Source organism: Mastomys coucha, unplaced genomic scaffold, assembly GCF_008632895.1.
Source record: "Mastomys coucha isolate ucsf_1 unplaced genomic scaffold, UCSF_Mcou_1 pScaffold5, whole genome shotgun sequence".
NCBI classification, from domain to species: Eukaryota; Metazoa; Chordata; class Mammalia; order Rodentia; family Muridae; genus Mastomys; species Mastomys coucha.
In genome coordinates, this window is record NW_022196911.1 from 68,669,522 (window position 1) to 68,683,966 (window position 14,445).

Consider the following 14,445-nt stretch of genomic DNA (forward strand, 5'->3'; position numbering starts at 1 on the left):
AGAGAGAGAGAGAGAGAGAGAGAGAGAGAGAGACAGAGAGAAAGAGAGAGAGGAAGAGAGAGGGAGAGAGGATAACTGTATGCAGCAGCCAGGAGGCCAATGGTACAAAAGGGGTAGGCAACCACAATCCACAATGTCTGGATTATGTAGGGAAGAGCCTCTGGGGGAAGGGCAGCCTAGCCCCCAGGCTGGAGAGTTCAGGATAGAGGGCTGGGTATGCCAGCCAGGTACTGTAGGGATTGATGGGTGCTCAGAGAACCTAGAGGTCAGATCCACTTTGATGTTAAATAGGCATCTCAGCCATTTGTCCAGGGTTTGAAATATAATATAATTCACATCCTACTAGCTTCCTGGAGGCAGTTGATTGAGTGGATGGCTTTTGCAGAATGTTTGTGGGTGCAGCCTTGCATGTACTCCCCTGAAAGCTGGTGGACTTCCCTAGGTAGGATCTGGGAAGGAGTGGACTTGTTCTAATCACCCACTGAGTGTGATGGATGAACCTGCTTCTTGGTATTTAGGATGGCCCTGGAGGAGGTGAGAAATTAGCACACATCATTTTGTGTGTGTGTGTGTGTGTGTGTGTGTGTGTGTGTGTGTGTGTTCTGTTGCTCACTAAGAAACCCCAGTCGAGTAAGGCTGGGTCCTAATCTCTACCCTGGGTTTGAGTACACAGGAACCCAGAGGCCCAAAGGAGGCAGGGCTTCCGGACGAGACAGGTGGCTCAGCGGTCCCAGTCCTTTTCCTTTGAAAACATGGCAGCTTTAGGACACTGGGTTTTACATCTCTGGCTGTGACAATCCTTTAAGGGAGCTACTTCCCAGACATATAGGAGAGATGGTTTGGAAAATCAAGGCTCCGAGAGCCAAGGCATAGCTTAGGCTGGACTGGGTTGCAGGCGGCTAAGTGCACCTCAGCCCTGGCATGGCTCGGGGGTGGGGCATTGGCTGTGGTTTCTGAAAAAGGGCAAAAATGATGGGAAAAGCTTTAGGATCCTCTGGGAATCGGAGCCGTGGCAACAGCAGCTGCTGCCATTGCTGCAAATGTTTCCTTGAGTGCCAGACTATACTCAGAGCCCATCCCTGACGTACACCAAGGGAGGGGCGAGGACCCTCACAGAGGCAGGAAGGCCACTCTTATCACAGCCACTTGGCTCTCCCACAAGGAACAGCTCCAAGGCACTTGCTCCATTTGGGGTGTGCCTGCACCTAGCTGGTAAGTCCTTCTCATGGGCTGGTGGCTCGGCATTGTCCAGCTGTGTGTGGTTCTGCTGGGCTCTGAGGGCCTCAGTTACCCTATCTGAAAACTGGGTAGTTCAGTGACTATCTTAGGGATTTCTGGGAGACTGAAGCAGCAGTACTACACACTTAACTTGGCTGACTGTAGGCAATGGGTTCCTGAGAGAGGTGATGGCTAGTTGGCTTATGTTGGCTCCTGCAGCAGGATCGAGAGACTGTAGCTGCTGCAGAGCCCAGAGGTTTGTGCCTATCTGGACGCCTTCTGTGTGCTGGCTTCTCTGTGTAAAGGTGTCGGGTTGGATGCAGCAGCCTGAATTCTTGTTCTGGCTCCTCTGTGTTTTTAGCTGTGCCCTTCTGCTCTTCATTTTCCAGTGTAGGAAACCCCACTCAGTTCTCCATCTTTCCTGAGTTGATGCTTGGATCTGGTAGAAATGGGTGTGATGCGAGTGACTATGTTCCCCCAGTTTCTCAAAAATCACAGGCAGCCAGAGGGAGATGCTCTCAAGGTCTTAATGGGAGAGAAATTTTGGGCACTGAGGCAGATGGGAGAAACACCCTTAGGATGTCCTCATAGCCTGGAGAGAAAGGAGGGATACACTCCCCTGCAAAGCCAGATTGAATACCACCCACTGACAAAGAAAGCAGACCCAGGGTTAATGTGGGTCTCAGTAGGCAGGTTTTTCAAGACAGCTTTTGGGTGTATATGGGTTCATAGCCTTGGCATGAACCAGAGCTTCCACCTCCACCCAAAAACCAACAGGTAGTTTGCCTAAAACAGGGCTGAATTCCCCGATCACTGTGACACTGTGACGGTGTCATATAGGGCTGAATTCCTTGATCACTGTAATACTGTGACAGGGTGTCATATGGGGCTTATGTGCATGGCACACTTCAGGCATAGCTATGAGACTGTCTTGCCCCTGTCCTTTCCCTTTCATTTTAAATGTGCACCTCCGACCCTGTGTGCTGCCACAGGAATCATCTCACCCTTAAGCTGGGAGAAGCTTGGCTTTCAACAGGGAGCTGGAAGTAGAATGTGGGCTGCCTCCTGCTTCCCGGTTTGGCTAGACTGGGATCAGCCTAAGGAAGAGGCAAAGACCCAACTATTAGGATTCCTTTATTCTTGGGAGTGCAGCCAGCTTATCCACAGGGCAGCCATGGACATGAGAGAGCGAGGCATGGGATGTGTACATTATCTGAACTTTGCTTGGGGATTGGGGCCTCTTAGGATGCTTGCTTGCTTCATCAGGAGGGTTCTTTGAGCTTGTGACTGGTTCCAGGAGTAGGAGTGTCTGGTCCGATCAGCCCCCAGGCCTTGCTGTGGAGTTTAGGACCATGTTTAACATGTGAGCAGTAGCCCTGAGCCTTCCAGAGGGATGGCAGAGTGCTAGAGATGCTCTCAATCAAATCCCGGTTTTCTCCTGATCACCGTGTGCCGTCTAGGAAATAACACAACTTCTCTGGGCTTCAGCTTCTACATCAGCAAAAGATTTACCTCTTAGAGATGTAAGGATTAAGTGAATTTTGTCAAATGTTTGTGTTATACGTAGCCCGTGCTCAAACATGCTGGCCAATCTTATTCTCACTTGCCTCCTGTGCCTATCGTTTATTTGTTTTAGTTGTGTTTGGAATGGAAAGCCAAGGCTTCATGGATACATATGTGCTCTACCACTGAAGCATACCCCTAGCCCTGCTGAGATTTAAACATTACTACAGTCTCCTCAGACTCTGAACAGTCCTGGGCAGGAAGCTATCTTCTGAAAGCCTACACCAGCACCAGTCCCCTTGCTTCTGAAGCTCCTCTTCATGGCTTCCCGTCGTCTGCCTGATTATGTTCCCATTCTGTTTCTTGACCTTCAAGGCCCACAGCCTCTGGTCCTATTGCTGCTGTCTGAAGTGTAGCACAGTGTACATGGAGCTGTGTGACGGGCCAGGCAAATGAGGAGAGGTCAGAAGGAGGCATCTGCGTCTGGGAGCACCTTCTGCTGCCCTGACCTAGGGTTAGACAGCTCAGGGGCTCCTGAGAGCAGACCAGCAGAGGAAGCAGCTATGCTCTGCCAGTCACAGGCTGGGGTCAGGCCTTTCTTTTCTTTTTTCTTTTTCTTTTTTGTGGCTGTGAACATTAGTCCACAACAGATTCATGGGCCTGGCCTGGCCTTGTACTCGGGATTTGTGCAGTCTGAACTTTCCCTTGAAAACGCAGGACTCAAGAGACCTCCCCCACCTCTGTCAGTGGCTGCTTTCCAGAATGCGGACACAGCTGGAATGTTCATTTCCCTAACCATCTGTGAACTGAGGGGCAAGAGAGTGTATGTCTGATGGCTTTTATTTCTCTCAGAGTCCAACACTACCTTTTCTTCTCTAAAAAAAAAAAAAAGTTTTAAAATTTCTTCTTTGAGAATGTTATACATGAATACAGTATATTTGATCATATGCACCCTCTTAGCCCCAAGCTAGCCCATGTCACCCTCTGAACTTCATGTCTTCCTCCTCCTCCTCCTCCTCCTCCTCTCCTCCTCTCCTCCTCTTCTCCTCCTCTTCATGAATGAAACGAGTATAGGCCTAATGTGCTTGGGTATAGGATCATCCATTTGAGTAAGGCAACCTGCCAGCGACCACACTTGTGAAGAAAATTGACTTTTTACCTCTCATCAGCCAACAACTACCAATAACTCATAGCCCTCTCCCATTCACTAAAGCATAGATTTGATTGATCTTTTATTGGGGGGGGAGGGAGTTTCAAGACAGGGTTTCTCTGTATAGCCCTGGCTGTCCTGGCGCTCACTTTGTAGACCAGGCTGGCCTCGAACTCAGAAATCTGCCTGCCTCTGCCTCCCAAGTACTGGGATTAAAGGCGTGCGCCACCACAGCCCAGCTTGATTGATCTTGTACAGGAGACCACAGCTGCTGTGAGTCCCCCAGTGCAGTGGTCCTCTCATGTCCAGAAGTCATTGTTTCATAGTGGTCCTCATGGACCACTGACTCTTCCATGATATTCCTTGAGCCTTGGTAGGAAGGGACACATCATGGCTTTCTTTAGGTAAAGATTTTTGCTGGGCTGAGGTCACAAGGCATGGAAGGACGCAAGCAGGTAGACAGAGATAGACAACTAGATGGACTGTGCTCAAAGGATGGCTCAGGGGCCTGGTCACTCTGAAGGTTCATGGATGATGGGGCTTTGCTGAGGTAGGAATACTCATGTTGGCTCCTGAGGGGAGGTGGCATTTGAGAAGTGGGAAGATTTCAGAAGGGAAGAGGAGAACACAGTCCAGGTGGAGGCAGGTTGGGAGGAAAAGCCTCTGATCTAGGAGAGACCTAGGCACCAGGGAGCAGGACAGCCAGCAGGTGGAGGGAGAGCATGGGCGATGGGGTAGGAAGTGTCCGCTCCCTCTCAAGTGGAGTGGACTCACCTGGGCGGCCAGCTTAGCTCCAGAGGTTCAGGTCTAGAACACTTGCCAGCCTCACGGCAAATGGTGTGGCCAAATATAGACTGGGATGCTTGAAATATACCATTTTCACAAAAAATGACCCAAGGTGTGCTCTGTGCTGCCCATGTATATGCACGCACACCAGTTCCCTCCACGACACGGTCGTGGCTGTGGCTGCAGCTGTGTGGAAGGGCAAAGTCGACTAGTGTGTGTGGCTGCTGGCACCCAGCACAGAGGTTTTGCAGTACAGATGGGATCATTCTCCTCCTCTTTGAACGCAGACTACCTGGCTCTTTGGGGCTTGGTCATCCTCATCAGTCTTGATACTGAGTTCCTCCACAATGCTTCTCTGCTCTGATATAGGGATGCAGGAAGAACAGACCAGGCAGCTGAGTACTCCCGACCTTGCTGGCTCTGAGGTGGGGAGCCCGGCCAGTGTGGCCACAGGGCCTGCTGATCAGTACGGTTCAGTTTCCCCAGGGCTGCTGAAGTGGGAGGCACCGCCCTGAAAACTTTAGTTCTTCAGGGCACTACTAATTGGATGTTTGAGGTGTCCTGCTTCACGGGCGGGGGAGAGGGGGAGAGGGGTTGCTTGACAAGGAGAGCGGGGAGGGCATGAGAATCCGTGGTCCCCAAGATGGGCACAGACCTCATCTTTGTGTCTACCTGCAGATTGCAAATTGGGCCACAGAGGATCTGGAAAGGATGGAGAAATGGGCTAGCTTAGACTCGGAGGAATCTGAGCCCCCACCCCAAGAGAACTCCTGCCTGGATCCTCCAGACAGAGACCCTAACTCCAAGCCACCTCCAGCCAAGCCCCACATCTTCACTACCAGGAGTCGCACCCGGCTTTTCGGGAAGGGTGATTCAGAGGAGGCCTCTCCCATGGACTGCCCTTATGAGGAAGACAGGCTGGCCTCCTGCCCTATCATCACTGTCAGCTCTGTTCTCACTATCCAGAGGTCTGGGGATGGACCTGCCTGTGTCAGGTAAGTCTGGAGGCTTTCCCTTCCAAGACCCAAGTTGGGGAGCCTTCAGAGGTGGTCTGGCCCACAATCCTGTGATCCCGCTGGACACACAGTCACAGATGCTGGAGCGTATGTACGCACCGATCCCAGCTGCCAGCACATGCTAAGTTCCCAGGCCCCGGATGCTCACCAGCCCCAAATACTTCAGGTTCAAGGCTAGGATCTTGTGGACCAAGAAGGCAAACAACACAGGTGAGGAGCCGACCAACCTTCCCGCTTCCTCTGAAGCAGGGCAGGGAGTCACTCAGGATGGCTTCTGAGTAATGTGAAGACGCCTTTTCATTCATAAGGGACAAGCCAACCATGCCTAGCCCCTCTAGGCTTCTGCCTTCAGAGCCCCAGAAGGAAGGCAGGTAGGCTGGGCAGAAGATGAGGTGACAGTAGCAATAAAAGCATTCTCCATGTTGTCTGCAGGTAGGCCAGGGGCAGGATGGGAACACGAGTATCCCAGGGTCCTCGTTACAATTACATATGTTTCCTAAACTGTCTGGTCTGCCTTGGGGCTTAGTCACACTCCTTGCTGGGCCTGAGATGAGGGTATGACGTATTTCTCAGGCAGTCGTCCCAGGACTCTGTCTCCACTGGCGTTGAGAAGCCCCCAAGGCTCTATGATCGCAGAAGCATCTTCGACGCTGTGGCTCAGAGTAACTGCCAGGAGCTGGAGAGCCTACTGTCCTTCCTGCAGAAGAGCAAGAAGCGCCTGACTGACAACGAGTTCAAAGGTGGCCCTGTGAGGACTGGCTTCCCAGGGGCCTTTTCCAATCTTGACCTGGTTTTGACCCTCTCTCTGCCCTTCAGACCCTGAGACAGGAAAGACCTGTCTGCTAAAAGCCATGCTCAACCTGCACAATGGGCAGAATGACACCATAGCTCTGCTCCTGGACATCGCCCGCAAGACAGACAGCCTGAAGCAGTTTGTCAATGCCAGCTACACAGACAGCTACTACAAGGGTGAGGTGGGGGTGGCCTGGTACAGCTGCAGAACATCTATACCCCGAGGGGGGGGACTGCCCCAATCTCTACCACTGTGTTGCTTTCTCCTGGTTTTGATCTCTGGCCTTGCTCATCTGTAGCCCTGGGATCTCTGCTGCCCTCCTGCTGACTTGGTGGTCCCTATCCCTTGCTGTCACATCTTCTGCCTCCCTCCCTCCTTCCTTCCCTCCCTCCCTCCCTCTTTCTCCTTCCCTCCTTCCCTCCTTCCCTCTCTCCCTCCTTCACTCTCCCCCCTTCCCTTCCTCCCTTTCTCCCTCCCTCCTTCCATTTGCCTCCTTCTCTTTGTAGCTTGGTATTTTCTGTTCTGTTTTGTTGCTGCTTTAAAACTTTGCTGGCCTAATTTGTGGATCTTGGCCTCCTACAGTGAGAGGTTGCACAGGCATTTTCTGGGTGCTTCTTCAGGAAGCAGTTGCTACCTGCTCAGGGTCCTTCCCTGGGCACATCTCTTTGGGCCACCACAAGACTATAATCACAAGGCCAACAGTGCACTTCCCTCTCTAGGCCAGACAGCACTGCACATTGCCATTGAAAGGCGGAACATGGCACTGGTGACCCTCTTGGTGGAGAATGGAGCAGATGTCCAGGCTGCCGCTAACGGGGACTTCTTCAAGAAAACCAAAGGGAGGCCTGGCTTCTACTTTGGTAGGGAGGCCATGTGGTAGACATGAGGGAGCTAGAGGCCCAGTCATACAGGGACTAGCCTCATTTGTGGGGCTCCACTGGGGATCCTGTGTTGGCTGCAGGTGAGCTGCCCCTGTCTCTGGCTGCGTGCACCAACCAACTGGCCATTGTGAAGTTCTTGCTGCAGAACTCCTGGCAGCCAGCAGACATCAGTGCCCGGGATTCGGTGGGCAACACGGTGCTGCATGCCCTGGTGGAGGTGGCAGATAACACAGTCGACAACACCAAGTTCGTGACAAACATGTACAACGAGATCCTGATCCTGGGGGCCAAACTCCATCCCACACTGAAGCTAGAAGAACTCACCAACAAGAAGGGGCTTACACCACTGGCTCTGGCTGCTAGCAGTGGGAAGATCGGGGTGGGTTGGAGCTGTGGATACCAGGCAGGGAGGGTGGCTGGATAGAGGACTGTGTGTAGAGTAATTCTACCAGCTAATGAGGCTGTGAATGTGAGCTGGAGGAGCTGTGAGCATAAACCATGAAGGTCATCATGGCAGTTTCTAATTTCCAGCTTTGTCACAGGAACTCAAGGGGTGTGTGTGTGTGTGTGTGTGTGTGTGTGTGTGTGTGTGTGTGTGTGTGTAGCTAGGTTGAGAGAAAGAAAGAGGCTGTGGTGCTTTACCAGGGTGGGCAAGATTTTTGGAGTGACAGGGAAGGTCCTAAGGGGGAAGCTTGGAGAATACCAGGCCCCACACAAATCAGGGTTCCATAGATAATATCAGCAGGACAGGCCAAGGATGTGTTTGGGCTGCTCAAATTAGAGGGGAGGGGCTTTCTCAGTAGTAGAGATATTGGGAAATTGTCCCTGCCCATTTAAGTCCTGTAGGAGCCTACCTTTGGCTTTCATTGCATTTTTATACCTCTCTCTCTCTCTCTCTCTCTCTCTCTCTCTCTCTCTCTCTCTCTCTCTCTCTCTCTGTGTGTGTGTGTGTGTGTGTGTGTATTTCACTCTGTAGCCCAGGCTGGCTGTTATTTACTAGCCTGGTCTCAAAGTTGCAGGAATCCTCCTGAATGCTGGGATTACAGGCATGAAGCAACGTGACTGGCTTACTCCTTAGATTTTGATTATTTCTTTCTGGCTTGAAGTTTTCTAGAAAGCTTCATTGTCCTTCACAGAAGGACTATAAATCTTGGGAATAATGCACCTGACATGGGTGTAGCTGAGGCCAGAAGGTAGCTCTGTGGATCTTGATAGTGGGGAAGTTTCTGGGGCTTGACCTGGGTGCTGAGTGATGGAGCTGGGAAGCTGGGCACATTTATCATAAGACCCCAGAGCCTGCCTGGGCTGGCCTGATAGGGATCTCTTACCTGCCACAGGTCTTGGCCTATATTCTCCAAAGAGAGATCCATGAACCAGAGTGCCGGCACCTGTCCAGGAAGTTCACTGAATGGGCCTATGGGCCCGTGCACTCCTCCCTTTATGACCTGTCATGCATTGACACCTGTGAGAAGAACTCAGTTCTGGAGGTGATCGCCTACAGCAGCAGTGAGACCCCTGTGAGTGGCCAGGGCCAGGACAATGTGTACCCAGCCTGACACTGTGCTTGCTCCATCTCCATCTGGACTCTCATGTGTTCTGTAGACCTAAGTCTACCTTCTTTCTCTTATGTTTTCCTTAGCAAATGAATGGCAGCCTTAGCTCATAAACATGAGAACATCTCAGAAGCACAGAGATAAGAACAGTTCTCCTTATGCCATGTAAAAAGCTTCATAGAATCTTCATTTGTGTAAGCAGGATCACACTGTACACACTGTAGGATAAGCACTTGCTTTCACTCATTGATGTGCGTTGTGGTTAGCCTTATTTAGCACCCAGGCATCTGTCTCATTTCAAAGCAGTTGCCCAGCATTCATTCACCCACAGGGCAGTCAAGCTATCTGCAGGTGCTCATCACACTGCAGGCCACTGACACAAGCCTGAGGATTTTCCCGTGAAAGATACGGGAAACTGCAATCTCCAAATCAAAAAGCACACCCAACATACCTCTTCTTGTTTCTTGAGACAGGGGCTTGCTCTGCAGCCCAGGCCAGCCTTGGACTCCTGATTGTCCCCACTCTAAAATGCTAGGACTGTAAACCAGGGGCCATGACACTCCAAAGTGAGGAGGAACATTGTTATGCATTTACTGGCCTTTTGTACCTCTTTGGTAGGTCTCCAAAGGTTTATAGGACTGTGTGCTGGCTGCTCTTGGTTTATAGACACCCTCGGCTTCTGAATGAACCAGTCTTTTCTCTATTGCTTGTGCTGCAGTGTAGTTTTTCTCTCTGTCTGTCTTTTGCCTTTTAATTTCACACACACCACCCTTTACTTATAAAAGGGTTTCATTCTGATGGGTGGAGCTGCTTGGTGGTTTGTTTTTTCTTTCTTTCTTATGGCTTCTGGGATGGTGCCATGCTCTGATCTTTATAGGGTTAGTGACATGGCAGCCTTCCTGCATTCCCTTTCTACTCATCGGTAGGTGTTTCATTTTGGCTACTTTATCTGGAGTTTACTTCTCTGTACTCTCAAGGAAGGCATTTTACTTAGTATTTCTGGCTCCAAGTGAAGGCTTAGCGATATTTACTGAGTAGTCTGTAAGGCCACCTCACCTGTCCTCTCTTCCTAAAGTCATACCCCTGAAGTGGACTTGGGAGCTGATGTTTCTGCTGGAGGCAGGGAGGGGCTGCCTCATTGGATAAAGTTGTATTTATAGGACCAGAGTCCAAGAAAGGTGAGGCCTAGCCTATTTTGCCATGTCAATCCCACCTAGACTGCCATGTTGAATCTGGTCTCTGAGTCTTAAAGGGGTGGTCTGAATAGAGAATGGCCTCATCACAGACTGAGGAATTTAACCTGGAGGAGAAAAAGCTCAGGGACAGCCATCAATAATTCATGTCCCCAGTGCTTTCTGGTGGGCCATTTGGCTTGAGCTAATACAATGATGGAAGGCAGAGATGCCCAATTTACTCCAAATAATAGATCATCCCTATAGTTAACATCTCTTTAGAGGCCCTTGAGGGAGTGAGGAGCTTCCCATCCCCCAAAGTGTATAAGAAGCCATATGAAAGTGTCTTTGTGGTAGAGCTTAAGTACAAGAAGTTAGGACAAGCTGCCTTGGGCTCATCTGCTATACTTCCTTTGTCCCATGAGCCTTCAGGCATTTGTATATGAGACTTTTGCCTAAAGACTACTTCAAATGACAGTATTTGGCACCATCCCCCTGCTCCAGGACAGGCCTTTTAGATTCCTTCATATATCATGTACTTGCCATCTTGTATAGGTACTTGCCATCTCTGCCTGACCCAGGGCTGCAAACAGGAGAAATGAAGAATGTAAAGGCAATCCCAATTTCCCAAGAGTTGTGTTGTTTGGGAGTGAAGAGAGCCAATTGTTAGAAATAATGGGATTAGATTGTTGGTAAATACTGAAGTCCTTAAAGTGAGTCCTTAGGGTAGTGGTTCTCAACCTTTCTTGTGCTACGACTGGTTAACCTCATGTTGTGGTGACCCCCCCAACCCCCACATAAATTATTTTCATTGCTATTTAATAACTGTATTTTTGCTGCTGTTTTTGCCATGTAAGTCTCTGTGTTTTCTGAGGGTTTAGGCAAGCCTAGTGAAAGGTTATTCGACCCCCAGGTTGAGAACCACCAATTTAGGGCCTGCCCAGTTTCTCACCAGTCACTGTACTCGTGGACACACCGAGGCTATGAGCATGGTCAGCCAAGGAATCACAGCAGAGCAGGAACCACCCCAAGGCCCTGGCTGTACAATGCCTCAGACCTCTGGTGACTCTTGGTTGCTTGGCATGCTTCCTTAACTGTGTGGGCTACATGGGAGTGAGGGGTGCCACAGACTGGTATGGCTATCCAGGTAAGTGGCTGGTGCAGGAGTGAGCCTCGCTTCTCTCTACTCCCATAGAACCGCCATGACATGCTTCTCGTGGAGCCCTTGAACAGACTCCTACAGGACAAGTGGGACAGATTTGTCAAGCGCATCTTCTACTTCAACTTCTTCGTCTACTGCTTGTATATGATCATCTTCACCACAGCTGCCTACTATCGGCCCGTGGAAGGCTTGGTGCGGCCAGGAACACGGGCCCTCTTTGGGGGTTGGGGTTGGGTGAGATATTTCCCTAAGATGCTATGGACTCCAGGGCCAGAACTTGCCTGGGATTCCCTTCCTAGCTCACTGAGAGGTGGAGAGACTGACCGGAGAGCCTCACTTCCTTGGCCTCAGTTTCTCTCTCTGACCCAACCCTGGACTTTTTCTTTAAGTCTGTGGTCCTGGGAGGTTGAACATTCGAGCATTGAAGTTCTTGAGTATTGGGACTCAGATCTGGGGAGGCAGCCACCCTTGAGCGGAGTGTCTGCAGATCATAGGGTGGTGAAAGGCCTATTTGCTGGCCTGCACAGTTTGGCTCATGAATTTCATTACAAATTTGTTTCTTGGGCCTGTGCCCTTGAATACGTCTTTTGTGCTAGACTGGGTGCCATCTCTCAGCTCAGCTTAGGGTGAGACGCTTTTTCCTTCTCGGAGCTATGGACTTCATTATGTTTCAGAGTTGAGTCCTTCTCATTTAATACCCAGGGCATTAATTTTCCACCCTATACTTAGAGTACTCTACCTGTAAATTTGGTGTAAAAATTGGAGTTCTGTCTGTGCATAAAAGGTGTTTAGTGACTTAATTTGAAAAGAGAAGAAAATGGTAATGGGTATAGCTAGGTGGCACAGTGCTTGCCTAAGAAGCACAAGGCCTTGGGTTTGATCCCCAGCACTCTAGCATCGCAACAGTAACAAAAAGAAAGGATACATATATTTTGATAGAGAGAAAGAGGAGACATATGCTAATAAGTAGGATAAGTAAGAAAGCTAGGGCTTGCAAAGCCTGCTGGCAAACCTCTCCAGAAAATGCTAAAACGTGAGGGCCTGTGGAGGATAACCTCCCTTCCCCTGCCCCATCCATGGTGAACTTTGACCTTACCTCCTGGTGGAGCAGCTGGGCACCATAGGCTGTGGGAAGAACGGGATTTACAACACACCAGGTCTGTAAGAGCACCTCCACCTACCCTGTCACCTGCTCCCATTCACTCAGAGCCCTGGGCAGAGACATTGCTTAGGGGGATGGCTCAGCACTGGAAGGATGCTCTTATACCTAGAGACTCCGGGAAGCAAGTCTTCCAAAGGGATCGTCCTTGCAGATGTCTTATGATAACTCATTGTCTCTGTGCTTCAATCCTTAGAATTATTGTTGTTGTTAGATATGTGTATGATGATTGTGTGTGTGCACACATGGAGATCAGAAAAGAAACAACTATTGGGAGTCATCTCTGTCCTTTCACAATGGGCTCTGGGGGCCAAAATAAGTTCTCAGACTTGCACAGAGCACGCTTCTTCCTGCGGAGTCATCTTGCTAGGCCTCTCTTTCTCTCTTTTAATGGAGGCTTGTCTCCTAGGCAGGAGCCAAGTCTTAATTATGAGGCTTGGTACCTGGTGGAACCTGGTGAATGTTTGTTGACTGGATGAATGAATGAGTCGCCAGCTCCTCTGTGCCTTACAGCCTCCCTATAAGCTGAATAACACCACTGGGGACTATTTCCGAGTCACTGGAGAGATCCTGTCTGTGTCAGGAGGAGTCTACTTCTTCTTCCGAGGGGTGAGCATACCTTTGCAACTTGTGGGCTTCTATTGTTGCTGACAAATGGCTGAGAGCTGAGTGGGTGAAGCTGGGAACCGGCAGGTGTTCAGGTCCAGGTTTTGGGCAGCACTCAGTGTATTCCCAAGGGCACATGATGATCAAGCAACATGGGCGGGATCTCCACCACTAAGTCTCATGGCTGTTCTTGTGGGAAGGGTCTTTTCTTTGACAGCTTGCCTGGGAAGCTCCAAGGGCCCTCCTACCTAGCACTCCATACTGAGCACCAGTTTAACAGTGAAATGCAGCTGCGTCTGGCTTTTGTTTCACAAGTGCTGGCCCTCCTGCTCCTACAGCCAGCACTTTTCTGACTGGGGATTCTCCTCAGGAACCAGGATCTTTTCTTTGAATGTGAGGGTCCCTTTTAGAATTTTATGCCAACTTCTCTGTAAAAACTAGAGCTAAGGGAATACATGCTTTATGAGTTTTAGTTTCACTTTCTTTGAGTAAAACTTAGGGCAGGAGTGAGAACACAGGTTCATGAAAAGAGAGCTGAATGCAGAATTTGAAATCATTATGAATTTTTAAAAAAATGTATTTATTTTTTAATCTTTTAAAAAACATTTAATTTATTTATAAGAGTATACTGTAGGTGTCTTCAGACACACCAGAAGAGAGCATCAGATCTCATTACAGATGGTTGGGAGCCACCATGGGGTTGTTGGGAATTGAACTCAGGACCTCTGAAAGAGCAGTCAGTGCTCTTAATCACTGAGCCATCTCTGCTTGAATTCTTGGTCTTCTTGCCTTAACTTTTCTAGTGTTAGGATGTGTGCACCACTGCACCTGGTTAGATCATTGTGATTTTAACCTCTACACTTCCTTTTTTAAAATTTAATTTAATTTTTATTTTTATTTTATTTTGGGATTTTCTTTTCCATTGCTGTGATGAGACATCATCAGCAAGGAGACTTATAGACGAAAGAGTGTATTTGGCCTTATGATTTCAGAGGGTTAGAATCTGTGATGGAGGAATGGAAGTTGCAGGTAGCAGGTGGCTGGAGCAGCAGTTGAGAGCCCACATTTTGAAAGACAAACAGGAAGCAGAGGGAGGAGAGAGAGAGCAGAGAGGAGGGGGGGGGAGAGATAGGAGAGAGAGAAAGGAAGAGAGACAAGAGAAGGGAGAGAGAGGAGGGAGAAAGAAGGGAGAGGAGAGAGAGAGAAAGAGAGAGAGAGGGAAGGAAGGAGAGAGAGAGAGAGAAGGAGAGAGAGAGAGAGCACACTGAGGATGGTAGTGGGAGAAATTTTTGAAACCCCAAAGTCTATTCCCAGTGACACACGTACTTCAACAAGGCCGCACCTCTTAATCCTTCCCAAACAGTTCCATTAATTTGGGGATGAGGTATTCAAACGCATGAGCCTATGGGGATATTCTCATTCAACTACCACACTTACTTTTATGGA

General features: G+C 49.6%; 1 protein-coding gene across 2 annotated transcripts in view; it reads left to right on the plus strand.

Annotated features, from left to right (window-relative positions):
* The first annotated feature begins 995 nt into the window (after positions 1-995).
* Trpv1 (transient receptor potential cation channel subfamily V member 1) overlaps positions 996-14,445 on the plus strand; it is a 25,883-nt gene continuing 12,433 nt past the window's right edge. Inside the window, exons 1-9 of one of the 2 annotated variants that reach the window (XM_031351161.1) lie at positions 996-1,212; positions 5,336-5,652; positions 6,247-6,413; positions 6,490-6,642; positions 7,186-7,326; positions 7,428-7,726; positions 8,685-8,864; positions 11,268-11,426; positions 12,907-13,002. In XM_031351161.1, coding sequence (XP_031207021.1) covers positions 5,369-5,652; positions 6,247-6,413; positions 6,490-6,642; positions 7,186-7,326; positions 7,428-7,726; positions 8,685-8,864; positions 11,268-11,426; positions 12,907-13,002 — 1,479 coding nt within the window. In that variant the 5' untranslated portion in view covers positions 996-1,212; positions 5,336-5,368. Of the gene's footprint in view, positions 1,213-5,076; positions 5,083-5,335; positions 5,653-6,246; positions 6,414-6,489; positions 6,643-7,185; positions 7,327-7,427; positions 7,727-8,684; positions 8,865-11,267; positions 11,427-12,906; positions 13,003-14,445 lie in introns of those variants that run through there. The other variant, XM_031351162.1, reaches the window with a different exon arrangement.